The sequence below is a fragment of the Dendropsophus ebraccatus genome, chromosome 4 (genome assembly GCF_027789765.1).
Source record: "Dendropsophus ebraccatus isolate aDenEbr1 chromosome 4, aDenEbr1.pat, whole genome shotgun sequence".
NCBI classification, from domain to species: domain Eukaryota; kingdom Metazoa; phylum Chordata; class Amphibia; order Anura; family Hylidae; genus Dendropsophus; species Dendropsophus ebraccatus.
Genome location: NC_091457.1, coordinates 106424005 through 106437796, shown reverse-complemented (window position 1 = coordinate 106437796; position 13792 = coordinate 106424005). Strand labels below are relative to the sequence as shown.

The 13792-nt window shown below is 55.0% G+C and overlaps 1 protein-coding gene across 1 annotated transcript in view; it reads right to left on the bottom strand.

Annotated features, from left to right (window-relative positions):
• The window catches only part of LOC138788597 (histone-lysine N-methyltransferase SETMAR), a 15990-nt gene extending 2198 nt beyond the window's left edge, over positions 1–13792 (bottom strand). Inside the window, exon 1 of the mRNA XM_069966636.1 lies at positions 13645–13792. Coding sequence (XP_069822737.1) covers positions 13645–13728 — 84 coding nt within the window. The 5' untranslated portion in view covers positions 13729–13792. The remainder of the gene's footprint in view (positions 1–13644) is intronic.

Sequence of the window (13792 nt, the reverse complement as noted above, 5' to 3'; positions counted from 1 at the left end):
CATTCCACCCCACAGCCGTCACCCTATAAGGATATGGGGTCCGGCCTCCGACAGGCCCGGGCCCCCCACACCTGTACTGGGACTGGCTGCTCCACAATGATGAAGAGGAAGACTCCCATCTTCTAGCAGGGTGACGGGGAAGAGGAAACCTATGATTACTCCTAGCAGACCTGGTAATTACCTCTTCTCTGGGATCTGTGCTGGCAGACAGCGCTGTGTGCTCACTGGTCCTGAGTCACCCGCATCACTCTGTGTGAGCACTGTAGCTTCTCTCTTCTCACTGGTCCTGAGTCACCCGCATCACTGTGTGAGCACTGTAGCTTCTCTCTTCTCACTGGTCCTGAGTCACCCGCATCACTCTGTGTGAGCACTGTAGCTTCTCTCTTCTCACTGGTCCTGAGTCACCCGCATCACTCTGTGTGAGCACTGTAGCTTCTCTCTTCTCACTGGTCCTGAGTCACCCGCATCACTCTGTGTGAGCACTGTAGCTTCTCTCTTCTCACTGGTCCTGAGTCACCCGCATCACTCTGTGTGAGCACTGTAGCTTCTCTCTTCTCACTGGTCCTGAGTCACCCGCATCACTCTGTGTGAGCACTGTAGCTTCTCTCTTCTCACTGGTCCTGAGTCACCCGCATCACTCTGTGTGAGCACTGTAGCTTCTCTCTTCTCACTGGTCCTGAGTCACCCGCATCACTCTGTGTGAGCACTGTAGCTTCTCTCTTCTCACTGGTCCTGAGTCACCCGCATCACTCTGTGTGAGCACTGTAGCTTCTCTCTTCTCACTGGTCCTGAGTCACCCGCATCACTCTGTGTGAGCACTGTAGCTTCTCTCTTCTCACTGGTCCTGAGTCACCCGCATCACTCTGTGTGAGCACTGTAGCTTCTCTCTTCTCACTGGTCCTGAGTGACCCGCATCACTCTGTGTGAGCACTGTAGCTTCTCTCTTCTCACTGGTCCTGAGTCACCCGCATCACTCTGTGTGAGCACTGTAGCTTCTCTCTTCTCACTGGTCCTGAGTCACCCGCATCACTCTGTGTGAGCACTGTAGCTTCTTTCTTCTCACTGGTCCTGAGTCACCCGCATCACTCTGTGTGAGCACTGTAGCTTCTCTCTTCTCACTGGTCCTGAGTCACCCGCATCACTCTGTGTGAGCACTGTAGCTTCTCTCTTCTCACTGGTCCTGAGTCACCCGCATCACTCTGTGTGAGCACTGTAGCTTCTCTCTTCTCACTGGTCCTGAGTCACCCGCATCACTCTGTGTGAGCACTGTAGCTTCTCTCTTCTCACTGATCCTGAGTCACCCGCATCATTCTGTGTGAGCACTGTAGCTTCTCTCTTCTCACTGGTCCTTAGTCACCTGCATCACTCTGTTTGAGCACTGTAGCGGCGCTTCTCTCTTGGCACAGAAGACTGTAGATGGCGCTAATGTGGATCTGTGTCTGACACTGTTATGGGGAGCCCTGCGGATGGGGCAGAGTAATGGGGAGCCCTGAGGATGGCACAGTTATGGGGGAGCTCTGTGGATGACACAGTTATGGGGGAGCTCTGTGGATGACACAGTTATGGGGGAGCTCTGTGGATGGCACAGTTATGGGAGAGCTCTATGACAAGTACAGTTATGGGGGAGCTCTGTGGATGGCACAGTTATGGGGGAGCTGTGACTGGCACAGTTATGGGGGAGCTCTGTGACTGGCACAGTTATGGGGGAGCTCTGTGACTGGCACAGTTATGGGGGAGCTCTGTAGACAGGTAGTTATGGGGGAGCACTGTGGCAGGTACAGTTATGGGGGAGCTCTGTGACAGGTAGAGTTATGGGGGAGCTCTGTGACAGGTAGAGTTATGGGGGAGCTCTGTGACAGGTAGAGTTATGGGGTAGCTCTGTGACAGGCACAGTTATGGGGGAGCTCTGTGACAGGCACAGTTATGGGGGAGCTCTGTGGATGGCACAGTTATGGGGGAGCTCTGTGGATGGCACAGTTATGGGGGAGCTCTGTGGATGGCACAGTTATGGGGGAGCTCTGTGGATGGCACAGTTATGGGGGAGCTCTGTGGCTGGCACAGTTATGGGGGAGCTCTGTGGATGGCACAGTTATGGGGGAGCTCTGTGGATGGCACAGTTATGGGGGAGCTCTGTGGATGGCACAGTTATGGGGGAGCTCTGTGGATGGCACAGTTATGGGGGAGCTCTGTGGATGGCACAGTTATGGGGGAGCTCTGTGGATGGCACAGTTTATGGGGGAGCTCTGTGGATGGCACAGTTATGGGGGAGCTCTGTGAGGGCACAGTTAGGGGGAGCTCTGTGGATGGCACAGGTTCCAGTTATGGGGGAGCTCTGTGACAGGTACAGTTATGGGGGAGCTCTGTGACAGGTACAGTTATGGGGGAGCTCTGTGACAGGTACAGTTATGGGGAGCTCTGTGACAGGTCACAGTTAATGGGGGAAGCTCTGTGGACAGGTACAGTTATGGGGGAGCTCTGTGACAGGTACAGTTATGGGGAGCTCTGTGACAGGTACAGTTATGGGGAGCTCTGTGACAGGTACAGTTATGGGGGAGCTCTGTGACAGGTACAGTATATGGGGGAGCTCTGTGACAGGTACAGTTATGGGGGAGCTCTGTGACAGGTACAGTTATGGGGGAGCTCTGTGACAGGTACAGTTATGGGGGAGCTCTGTGACAGGTACAGTTATGGGGGAGCTCTGTGACAGGTACAGTCTATGGGGAGCTCTGTGACAGGTACAGTTATGGGGGAGCTCTGTGACAGGTACAGTTATGGGGGGAGCTCTGTGGACAGGTACAGTTATGGGGGAGCTCTGTGACAGGTTACCAGTTATGGGGGAGCTCTGTGACAGGTACAGTTATGGGGGAGCTCTGTGACAGGTACAGTTATGGGGGAGCTCTGTGACAGGTACAGTTATGGGGGAGCTCTGTGACAGGTACAGTTATGGGGGAGCTCTGTGACAGGTACAGTTATGGGGGAGCTCTGTGACAGGTACAGTTATGGGGGAGCTCTGTGACAGGTACAGTTATGGGGGAGCTCTGTGACAGGTACAGTTATGGGGGAGCTCTGTGACAGGTACAGTTATGGGGGAGCTCTGTGACAGGTACAGTTATGGGGGAGCTCTGTGACAGGTACAGTTATGGGGGAGCTCTGTGACAGGTACAGTTATGGGGGAGCTCTGTGACAGGTACAGTTATGGGGGAGCTCTGTGACAGGTACAGTTATGGGGGAGCTCTGTGACCGGTACAGTTATGGGGGAGCTCTGTGACAGGTACAGTTATGGGGGAGCTCTGTGACAGGTACAGTTATGGGGGAGCTCTGTGGATGGCACAGTTATGGGGGAGCTCTGTGGATGGCACAGTTATGGGGAGCTCTGTGGATGGCACAGTTATGGGGGAGCTCTGTGGATGGCACAGTTATGGGGGAGCTCTTGGATGGCACAGTTATGGGGGAGCTCTGTGGATTGGCACAGTTATGGGGGAGCTCTGTGGATTGGCACAGTTATGGGGAGCTCTGTGGATGGCACAGTTATGGGGGAGCTCTGTGGATGGCACAGTTATGGGGGAGCTCTGTGGATGGCCAGTTATGGGGAGCTCTGTGTATGGCACAGTTATGGGGGAGCTCTGTGGATGGCACAGTTATGGGGAGCTCTGTGGATGGCACAGTTATGGGGGAGCTCTGTGGATGGCACAGTTATGGTGGAGCTCTGGGATGGACCGTTTATGGGGAGCTCTGTGACAGGCACAGTTATGGGGGAGCTCTGTGGGATGGCACCAGTTATGGGGGAGCTCTGTGGATGGCACAGTTATGGGGGAGCTCTGTGGATGGCACAGTTTATGGGGGAGCTCTGGGATGGCACAGTTATGGGGAGCTCTGGGGATGGCACAGTTATGGTGGAGCTCTGTGGATGGCACAGTTATGGGGGAGCTCTGTGGATGGCACAGTTATGGGGGAGCTCTGTGGATGGCACAGTTATGGGGGAGCTCTGTGGATGGCACAGTTATGGGGAGCTCTGTGGATGGCACAGTTATGGGAGAGCTCTATGACAAGTACAGTTATGGGGGCTAGCTCTGTGGATGGCACAGTTATGGGGGAGCTCTGGGACAGGTAGTTATGGTGGAGCACTGTGGCAGGTACAGTTATGGGGGAGCTCTGTGACAGGTAGAGTTATGGGGGAGCGCTGTGACAGGTACAGTTATGGAGGAGCTCTGTGACAGGTAGAGTTATGGGGGAGCTCTGTGGATGGCACAGTTATGGGGGAGCCCTGTGGATGGCACAGTTATAGGGAGCTCTGTGACAGGTACAGTTATGAGGAGCTCTGTGGATGGCACAGTTATGGGGGAGCTCTGTGGATGGCACAGTTATGGGGGAGCTCTCGTGACAGGTACAGTTATGGGGGAGCTCTGTGACAGGTACAGTTATGGGGGAGCTCTGTGACAGGTACAGTTATGGGGGAGCTCTGTGACAGGTACCGTTTATGGGGGAGCTCTGTGGATGGCACAGTTATGGGGGAGCTCTGTGGATGGCACAGTTATGGGGGAGCTCTGTGACAGGTACAGTTATGGGGGAGCTCTGTGGATGGCACAGTTATGGGGAGAGCTCTGTGGACGGGCACAGTATGGGGAGCTCTGTGGATGGGCACAGTTATGGGGGAGCTCTGTGACAGGTACAGTTATGGGGGAGCTCTGTGGATGGCACAGTTATGGGGGAGCACTGTGACAGGTACAGTATGGGGAGCTCTGTGGATGGCCACAGTTATGGGGGAGCTCTGTGGATGGCACAGTTTATGGGGGAGCTCTGTGGATGGCACAGTTTATGGGGGAGCTCTGTGACAGGTACAGTTATGGGGGAGCTCTGTGACAGGTACAGTTATGGGGGAGCTCTGTGACAGGTACAGTTATGGGGAGCTCTGTGACAGGTAGAGTTATGGGGGACGCCTGTGGATGGCACAGTTATAGGGGAGCTCTGTGACAGGTACAGTTATGAGGGAGCTCTGTGGATGGCACAGTTATGGGGGAGCTCTGTGGATGGCACAGTTATGGGGGAGCTCTGTGGATGGCACAGTTATGGGGGAGCCCTGTGACAGGTACAGTTATAGGGGAGCTCTGTGGATGACACAGTTATGGGGGAGCTCTGTGACAGGTACAGTTATGGGGGAGCTCTGTGACAGGTACAGTTATGGGGAGCTCTGTGACAGGTACAGTTATGGGGGAGCTCTTGACAGGTACAGTTATGGGGGAGCTCTGTGACAGGTACAGTTATGGGGAGCTCTGTGACAGGTACGTTATAGGGGAGCTCTGTGGATGACACAGTTATGGGGAGCTCTGTGACAGGTACAGTTATGGGGGAGCTCTGTGACAGGTACAGTTATGGGGGAGCTCTGTGGGGGGAGCTCTGTGACAGGTACAGTTATGGGGGAGCTCTGTGACAGGTACAGTTATGGGGGAGCTCTGTGACAGGTACAGTTATGGGGGAGCTCTGTGACAGGTACAGTTATGGGGGAGCTCTGTGGATGGCACAGTTATGGGGGAGCTCTGTGGATGGCACAGTTATGGGGGAGCTCTGTGACAGGTACAGTTATGGGGGAGCTCTGTGACAGGTACAGTTATGGGGGAGCTCTGTGACAGGTACAGTTATGGGGGAGCTCTGTGGATGGCACAGTTATGGGGGAGCTCTGTGACAGGTACAGTTATGGGGAAGCTCTGTGGATGGCACAGTTATGGGGGAGCTCTGTGGATGGCATAGTTATGGGGGAGCTCTGTGGATGGCATAGTTATGGGGGAGCTCTGTGGATGACACAGTTATGGGGGAGCTCTATGGATGGCACAGTTATGGGAGAGCTCTATGACAAGTACAGTTATGGGGGAGCTCTGTGGATGGCACAGTTATGGGGGAGCTGTGACTGGCACAGTTATGGGGGAGCTCTGTGACTGGCACAGTTATGGGGGAGCTCTGTGACTGGCACAGTTATGGGGGAGCTCTGTGACTGGCACAGTTATGGGGGAGCTCTGTGACTGGCACAGTTATGGGGGAGCTCTGTGACTGGCACAGTTATGGGGGAGCTCTGTGACTGGCACAGTTATGGGGGAGCTCTGTGACTGGCACAGTTATGGGGGAGCTCTGTGGATGGCACAGTTATGGGGGAGCTCTGTAGACAGGTAGTTATGGGGGAGCACTGTGGCAGGTACAGTTATGGGGGAGCTCTGTGACAGGTAGAGTTATGGGGGAGCTCTGTGACAGGTAGAGTTATGGGGGAGCTCTGTGACAGGTAGAGTTATGGGGGAGCTCTGTGACAGGTAGAGTTATGGGGGAGCTCTGTGACAGGTAGAGTTATGGGGGAGCTCTGTGACAGGTAGAGTTATGGGGGAGCTCTGTGACAGGCACAGTTATAGGGGAGCTCTGTGGATGGCACAGTTATGGGGGAGCTCTGTGGATGGCACAGTTATGGGGGAGCTCTGTGGATGGCACAGTTATGGGGGAGCTCTGTGGATGGCACAGTTATGGGGGAGCTCTGTGGATGGCACAGTTATGGGGGAGCTCTGTGGATGGCACAGTTATGGGGAGCTCTGTGTCTGGCACAGTTATGGGGGAGCTCTGTGGATGGCACAGTTATGGGGGAGCTCTGTGGATGGCACAGTTATGGGGGAGCTCTGTGGATGGCACAGTTATGGGGGAGCTCTGTGGCTGGCACAGTTATGGGGGAGCTCTGTGGATGGCACAGTTATGGGGGAGCTCTGTGGATGGCACAGTTATGGGGGAGCTCTGTGGATGGCACAGTTATGGGGGAGCTCTGTGGATGGCACAGTTATGGGGGAGCTCTGTGGATGGCACAGTTATGGGGGAGCTCTGTGACAGGCACAGTTATGGGGGAGCTCTGTGGATGGCACAGTTATGGGGGAGCTCTGTGGATGGCACAGTTATGGGGGAGCTCTGTGGATGGCACAGTTATGGGGGAGCTCTGTGGATGGCACAGTTATGGGGGAGCTCTGTGGATGGCACAGTTATGGGGGAGCTCTGTGGATGGCACAGTTATGGGGGAGCTCTGTGGATGGCACAGTTATGGGGGAGCTCTGTGGATGGCACAGTTATGGGAGAGCTCTATGACAAGTACAGTTATGGGGGAGCTCTGTGGATGGCACAGTTATGGGGGAGCTCTGTGACAGGTAGTTATGGTGGAGCACTGTGGCAGGTACAGTTATGGGGGAGCTCTGTGACAGGTAGAGTTATGGGGGAGCGCTGTGACAGGTACAGTTATGGGGGAGCTCTGTGACAGGTAGAGTTATGGGGGAGCTCTGTGGATGGCACAGTTATGGGGGAGCCCTGTGGATGGCACAGTTATAGGGGAGCTCTGTGACAGGTACAGTTATGAGGGAGCTCTGTGGATGGCACAGTTATGGGGGAGCTCTGTGGATGGCACAGTTATGGGGGAGCTCTGTGACAGGTACAGTTATGGGGGAGCTCTGTGGATGGCACAGTTATGGGGGAGCCCTGTGACAGGTACAGTTATAGGGGAGCTCTGTGGATGACACAGTTATCGGGGAGCTCTGTGACAGGTACAGTTATGGGGGAGCTCTGTGACAGGTACAGTTATGGGGGAGCTCTGTGACAGGTACAGTTATGGGGGAGCTCTGTGACAGGTACAGTTATGGGGGAGCTCTGTGACAGGTACAGTTATGGGGGAGCTCTGTGGATGGCACAGTTATGGGGGAGCTCTGTGGATGGCACAGTTATGGGGGAGCTCTGTGACAGGTACAGTTATGGGGGAGCTCTGTGGATGGCACAGTTATGGGGGAGCTCTGTGGACGGCACAGTTATGGGGGAGCTCTGTGGATGGCACAGTTATGGGGGAGCTCTGTGACAGGTACAGTTATGGGGGAGCTCTGTGGATGGCACAGTTATGGGGGAGCTCTGTGACAGGTACAGTTATGGGGGAGCTCTGTGGATGGCACAGTTATGGGGGAGCTCTGTGGATGGCACAGTTATGGGGGAGCTCTGTGGATGGCACAGTTATGGGGGAGCTCTGTGACAGGTACAGTTATGGGGGAGCTCTGTGACAGGTACAGTTATGGGGGAGCTCTGTGACAGGTACAGTTATGGGGGAGCTCTGTGACAGGTAGAGTTATGGGGGAGCCCTGTGGATGGCACAGTTATAGGGGAGCTCTGTGACAGGTACAGTTATGAGGGAGCTCTGTGGATGGCACAGTTATGGGGGAGCTCTGTGGATGGCACAGTTATGGGGGAGCTCTGTGGATGGCACAGTTATGGGGGAGCCCTGTGACAGGTACAGTTATAGGGGAGCTCTGTGGATGACACAGTTATGGGGGAGCTCTGTGACAGGTACAGTTATGGGGGAGCTCTGTGACAGGTACAGTTATGGGGGAGCTCTGTGACAGGTACAGTTATGGGGGAGCTCTGTGACAGGTACAGTTATGGGGGAGCTCTGTGACAGGTACAGTTATGGGGGAGCTCTGTGACAGGTACAGTTATAGGGGAGCTCTGTGGATGACACAGTTATGGGGGAGCTCTGTGACAGGTACAGTTATGGGGGAGCTCTGTGACAGGTACAGTTATGGGGGAGCTCTGTGACAGGTACAGTTATGGGGGAGCTCTGTGACAGGTACAGTTATGGGGGGAGCTCTGTGACAGGTGCAGTTATGGGGGAGCTCTGTGACAGGTACAGTTATGGGGGAGCTCTGTGACAGGTACAGTTTATGGGGGAGCTCTGTGACAGGTACAGTTATGGGGGAGCTCTGTGACAGGTACAGTTATGGGGGAGCTCTGTGGATGGCACAGTTATGGGGGAGCTCTGTGGATGGCACAGTTATGGGGAGCTCTGTGACAGGTACAGTTATGGGGGAGCTCTGTGACAGGTACAGTTATGGGGGAGCTCTGTGACAGGTACAGTTATGGGGGAGCTCTGTGGATGGCACAGTTATGGGGGAGCTCTGTGACAGGTACAGTTTATGGGGAAGCTCTGTGGATGGCACAGTTATGGGGAGCTCTGTGGATGGCATAGTTATGGGGGAGCTCTGTGGATGGCATAGTTATGGGGGAGCTCTGTGGATGACACAGTTATGGGGGAGCTCTATGGATGGCACAGTTATGGGAGAGCTCTATGACAAGTACAGTTATGGGGGAGCTCTGTGGATGGCACAGTTATGGGGAGCTGTGACTGGCACAGTTATGGGGGAGCTCTGTGACTGGCACAGTTATGGGGGAGCTCTGTGACTGGCACAGTTATGGGGGAGCTCTGTGACTGGCACAGTTATGGGGGAGCTCTGTGACTGGCACAGTTATGGGGGAGCTCTGTGACTGGCACAGTTATGGGGGTGCTCTGTGTCTGGCACAGTTATGGGGGAGCTCTGTGACTGGCACAGTTATGGGGGAGCTCTGTGGATGGCACAGTTATGGGGGAGCTCTGTAGACAGGTAGTTATGGGGGGAGCACTGTGGCAGGTACAGTTATGGGGGAGCTCTGTGACAGGTAGAGTTATGGGGGAGCTCTGTGACAGGTAGAGTTATGGGGGAGCTCTGTGACAGGTAGAGTTATGGGGGAGCTCTGTGACAGGTAGAGTTATGGGGAGCTCTGTGACAGGTAGAGTTATGGGGGAGCTCTGTGACAGGTAGAGTTATGGGGGAGCTCTGTGACAGGCACAGTTTATAGGGGAGCTCTGTGGATGGCACAGTTATGGGGGAGCTCTGTGGATGGCACAGTTATGGGGGAGCTCTGTGGATGGCACAGTTATGGGGGAGCTCTGTGGATGGCACAGTTATGGGGGAGCTCTGTGGATGGCACAGTTATGGGGGAGCTCTGTGGATGGCACAGTTATGGGGGAGCTCTGTGGATGGCACAGTTATGGGGGAGCTCTGTGGATGGCACAGTTATGGGGGAGCTCTGTGGATGGCACAGTTATGGGGGAGCTCTGTGGATGGCACAGTTATGGGGGAGCTCTGTGGATGGCACAGTTATGGGGGAGCTCTGTGGATGGCACAGTTATGGGGGAGCTCTGTGGATGGCACAGTTATGGGGGAGCTCTGTGGATGGCACAGTTATGGGGGAGCTCTGTGGATGGCACAGTTATGGGGGAGCTCTGTGGATGGCACAGTTATGGGGGAGCTCTGTGACAGGCACAGTTATGGGGGAGCTCTGTGGATGGCACAGTTATGGGGGAGCTCTGTGGATGGCACAGTTATGGGGGAGCTCTGTGGATGGCACAGTTATGGGGGAGCTCTGTGGATGGCACAGTTATGGGGAGCTCTGTGGATGGCACAGTTATGGGGGAGCTCTGTGGATGGCACAGTTATGGGGGAGCTCTGTGGATGGCACAGTTTATGGGGGAGCTCTGTGGATGGCACAGTTATGGGAGAGCTCTATGACAAGTACAGTTATGGGGGAGCTCTGTGGATGGCACAGTTATGGGGGAGCTCTGTGACAGGTAGTTATGGTGGAGCACTGTGGCAGGTACAGTTATGGGGGAGCTCTGTGACAGGTAGAGTTATGGGGGAGCGCTGTGACAGGTACAGTTATGGGGGAGCTCTGTGACAGGTAGAGTTATGGGGGAGCTCTGTGGATGGCACAGTTATGGGGGAGCCCTGTGGATGGCACAGTTATAGGGGAGCTCTGTGACAGGTACAGTTATGAGGGAGCTCTGTGGATGGCACAGTTATGGGGGAGCTCTGTGGATGGCACAGTTATGGGGGAGCTCTGTGACAGGTACAGTTATGGGGGAGCTCTGTGGATGGCACAGTTATGGGGGAGCCCTGTGACAGGTACAGTTATAGGGGAGCTCTGTGGATGACACAGTTATCGGGGAGCTCTGTGACAGGTACAGTTATGGGGGAGCTCTGTGACAGGTACAGTTATGGGGGAGCTCTGTGACAGGTACAGTTATGGGGGAGCTCTGTGACAGGTACAGTTATGGGGGAGCTCTGTGACAGGTACAGTTATGGGGGAGCTCTGTGGATGGCACAGTTATGGGGGAGCTCTGTGGATGGCACAGTTATGGGGGAGCTCTGTGACAGGTACAGTTATGGGGGAGCTCTGTGGATGGCACAGTTATGGGGGAGCTCTGTGGACGGCACAGTTATGGGGGAGCTCTGTGGATGGCACAGTTATGGGGGAGCTCTGTGACAGGTACAGTTATGGGGGAGCTCTGTGGATGGCACAGTTATGGGGGAGCTCTGTGACAGGTACAGTTATGGGGGAGCTCTGTGGATGGCACAGTTATGGGGGGAGCTCTGTGGATGGCATAGTTATGGGGGAGCTCTGTGGATGGCACAGTTATGGGGGAGCTCTGTGACAGGTTACAGTTATGGGGGAGCTCTGTGACAGGTACAGTTATGGGGGAGCTCTGTGACAGGTACAGTTATGGGGGAGCTCTGTGACAGGTAGAGTTATGGGGGAGCCCTGTGGATGGCACAGTTATAGGGGAGCTCTGTGACAGGTACAGTTATGAGGGAGCTCTGTGGATGGCACAGTTATGGGGGAGCTCTGTGGATGGCACAGTTATGGGGGAGCTCTGTGGATGGCACAGTTATGGGGGAGCCCTGTGACAGGTACAGTTATAGGGGAGCTCTGTGGATGACACAGTTATGGGGGAGCTCTGTGACAGGTACAGTTATGGGGGAGCTCTGTGACAGGTACAGTTATGGGGGAGCTCTGTGACAGGTACAGTTATGGGGGAGCTCTGTGACAGGTACAGTTATGGGGGAGCTCTGTGACAGGTACAGTTATGGGGGAGCTCTGTGACAGGTACAGTTATAGGGGAGCTCTGTGGATGACACAGTTATGGGGGAGCTCTGTGACAGGTACAGTTATGGGGGAGCTCTGTGACAGGTACAGTTATGGGGGAGCTCTGTGACAGGTACAGTTATGGGGGAGCTCTGTGACAGGTACAGTTATGGGGGAGCTCTGTGACAGGTACAGTTATGGGGGAGCTCTGTGACAGGTACAGTTATGGGGGAGCTCTGTGACAGGTACAGTTATGGGGGAGCTCTGTGAAAGGTACAGTTATGGGGGAGCTCTGTGACAGGTACAGTTATGGGGGAGCTCTGTGACAGGTACAGTTATGGGGGAGCTCTGTGACAGGTACAGTTATGGGGGAGCTCTGTGACAGGTACAGTTATGGGGGAGCTCTGTGACAGGTACAGTTATGGGGGAGCTCTGTGACAGGTACAGTTATGGGGAGCTCTGTGACAGGTACAGTTATGGGGGAGCTCTGTGACAGGTACAGTTATGGGGGAGCTCTGTGACAGGTACAGTTATGGGGGAGCTCTGTGACAGGTACAGTTATGGGGGAGCTCTGTGGATGGCACAGTTATGGGGGAGCTCTGTGGATGGCACAGTTATGGGGGAGCTCTGTGACAGGTACAGTTATGGGGGAGCTCTGTGGATGGCACAGTTATGGGGGAGCTCTGTGACAGGTACAGTTATGGGGGAGCTCTGTGGATGGCACAGTTATGGGGGAGCTCTGTGGACGGCACAGTTATGGGGGAGCTCTGTGGACGGCACAGTTATGGGGGAGCTCTGTGGATGGCACAGTTATGGGGGAGCTCTGTGACAGGTACAGTTATGGGGGAGCTCTGTGGATGGCACAGTTATGGGGGAGCTCTGTGACAGGTACAGTTATGGGGGAGCTCTGTGGATGGCACAGTTATGGGGGAGCTCTGTGGATGGCACAGTTATGGGGGAGCTCTGTGGATGGCATAGTTATGGGGGAGCTCTGTGACAGGTACAGTTATGGGGGAGCTCTGTGACAGGTACAGTTATGGGGGAGCTCTGTGACAGGTACAGTTATGGGGGAGCTCTGTGACAGGTACAGTTATGGGGGAGCTCTGTGACAGGTACAGTTATGGGGGAGCTCTGTGACAGGTACAGTTATGGGGGAGCTCTGTGACAGGTACAGTTATGGGGGAGCTCTGTGACAGGTACAGTTATGGGGGAGCTCTGTGACAGGTACAGTTATGGGGGAGCTCTGTGACAGGTACAGTTATGGGGGAGCTCTGTGACAGGTACAGTTATGGGGGAGCTCTGTGACAGGTACAGTTATGGGGGAGCTCTGTGACAGGTACAGTTATGGGGGAGCTCTGTGACAGGTACAGTTATGGGGGAGCTCTGTGGACGGCACAGTTATGGGGGAGCTCTGTGGACGGCACAGTTATGGGGGAGCTCTGTGACAGGTACAGTTATGGGGGAGCTCTGTGGATGGCACAGTTATGGGGGAGCTCTGTGACAGGTACAGTTATGGGGGAGCTCTGTGGATGGCACAGTTATGGGGGAGCTCTGTGGATGGCACAGTTATGGGGGAGCTCTGTGGATGGCACAGTTATGGGGGAGCTCTGTGGATGGCACAGTTATGGGGGAGCTCTGTGACAGGTACAGTTATGGGGGAGCTCTGCGGATGGCACAGTTATGGGGGAGCTCTGCGGATGGCACAGTTATGGGGAAGCTCTGTGGATGGCACAGTTATGGGGGAGCTCTGTGTAATCTGGAGCCGGCACAATGCAGCGTAATAAACTATGATTATGACGTCACCAAGCACTGACATTGCAACTAGTTGTTATATAAAGTAATTGCTGGTAAGACCAGCACAAAACTACAGGTCCCAGCGTGCTGTGCGCTCAGTACAGCGCTCCACCACCTCACCTGGAAGGCCGATAGCTGCGTCCACGCCCCGCACACAGGTACCGGAAGAGCCTCCTCTCCGCCACACACGTCCCGTGGGTCCATGGCCGGTCAGACGCCCTGGCCTGACCTCATCAAAGCGACTACATGCAGAGCTGTGCAGCTTCCG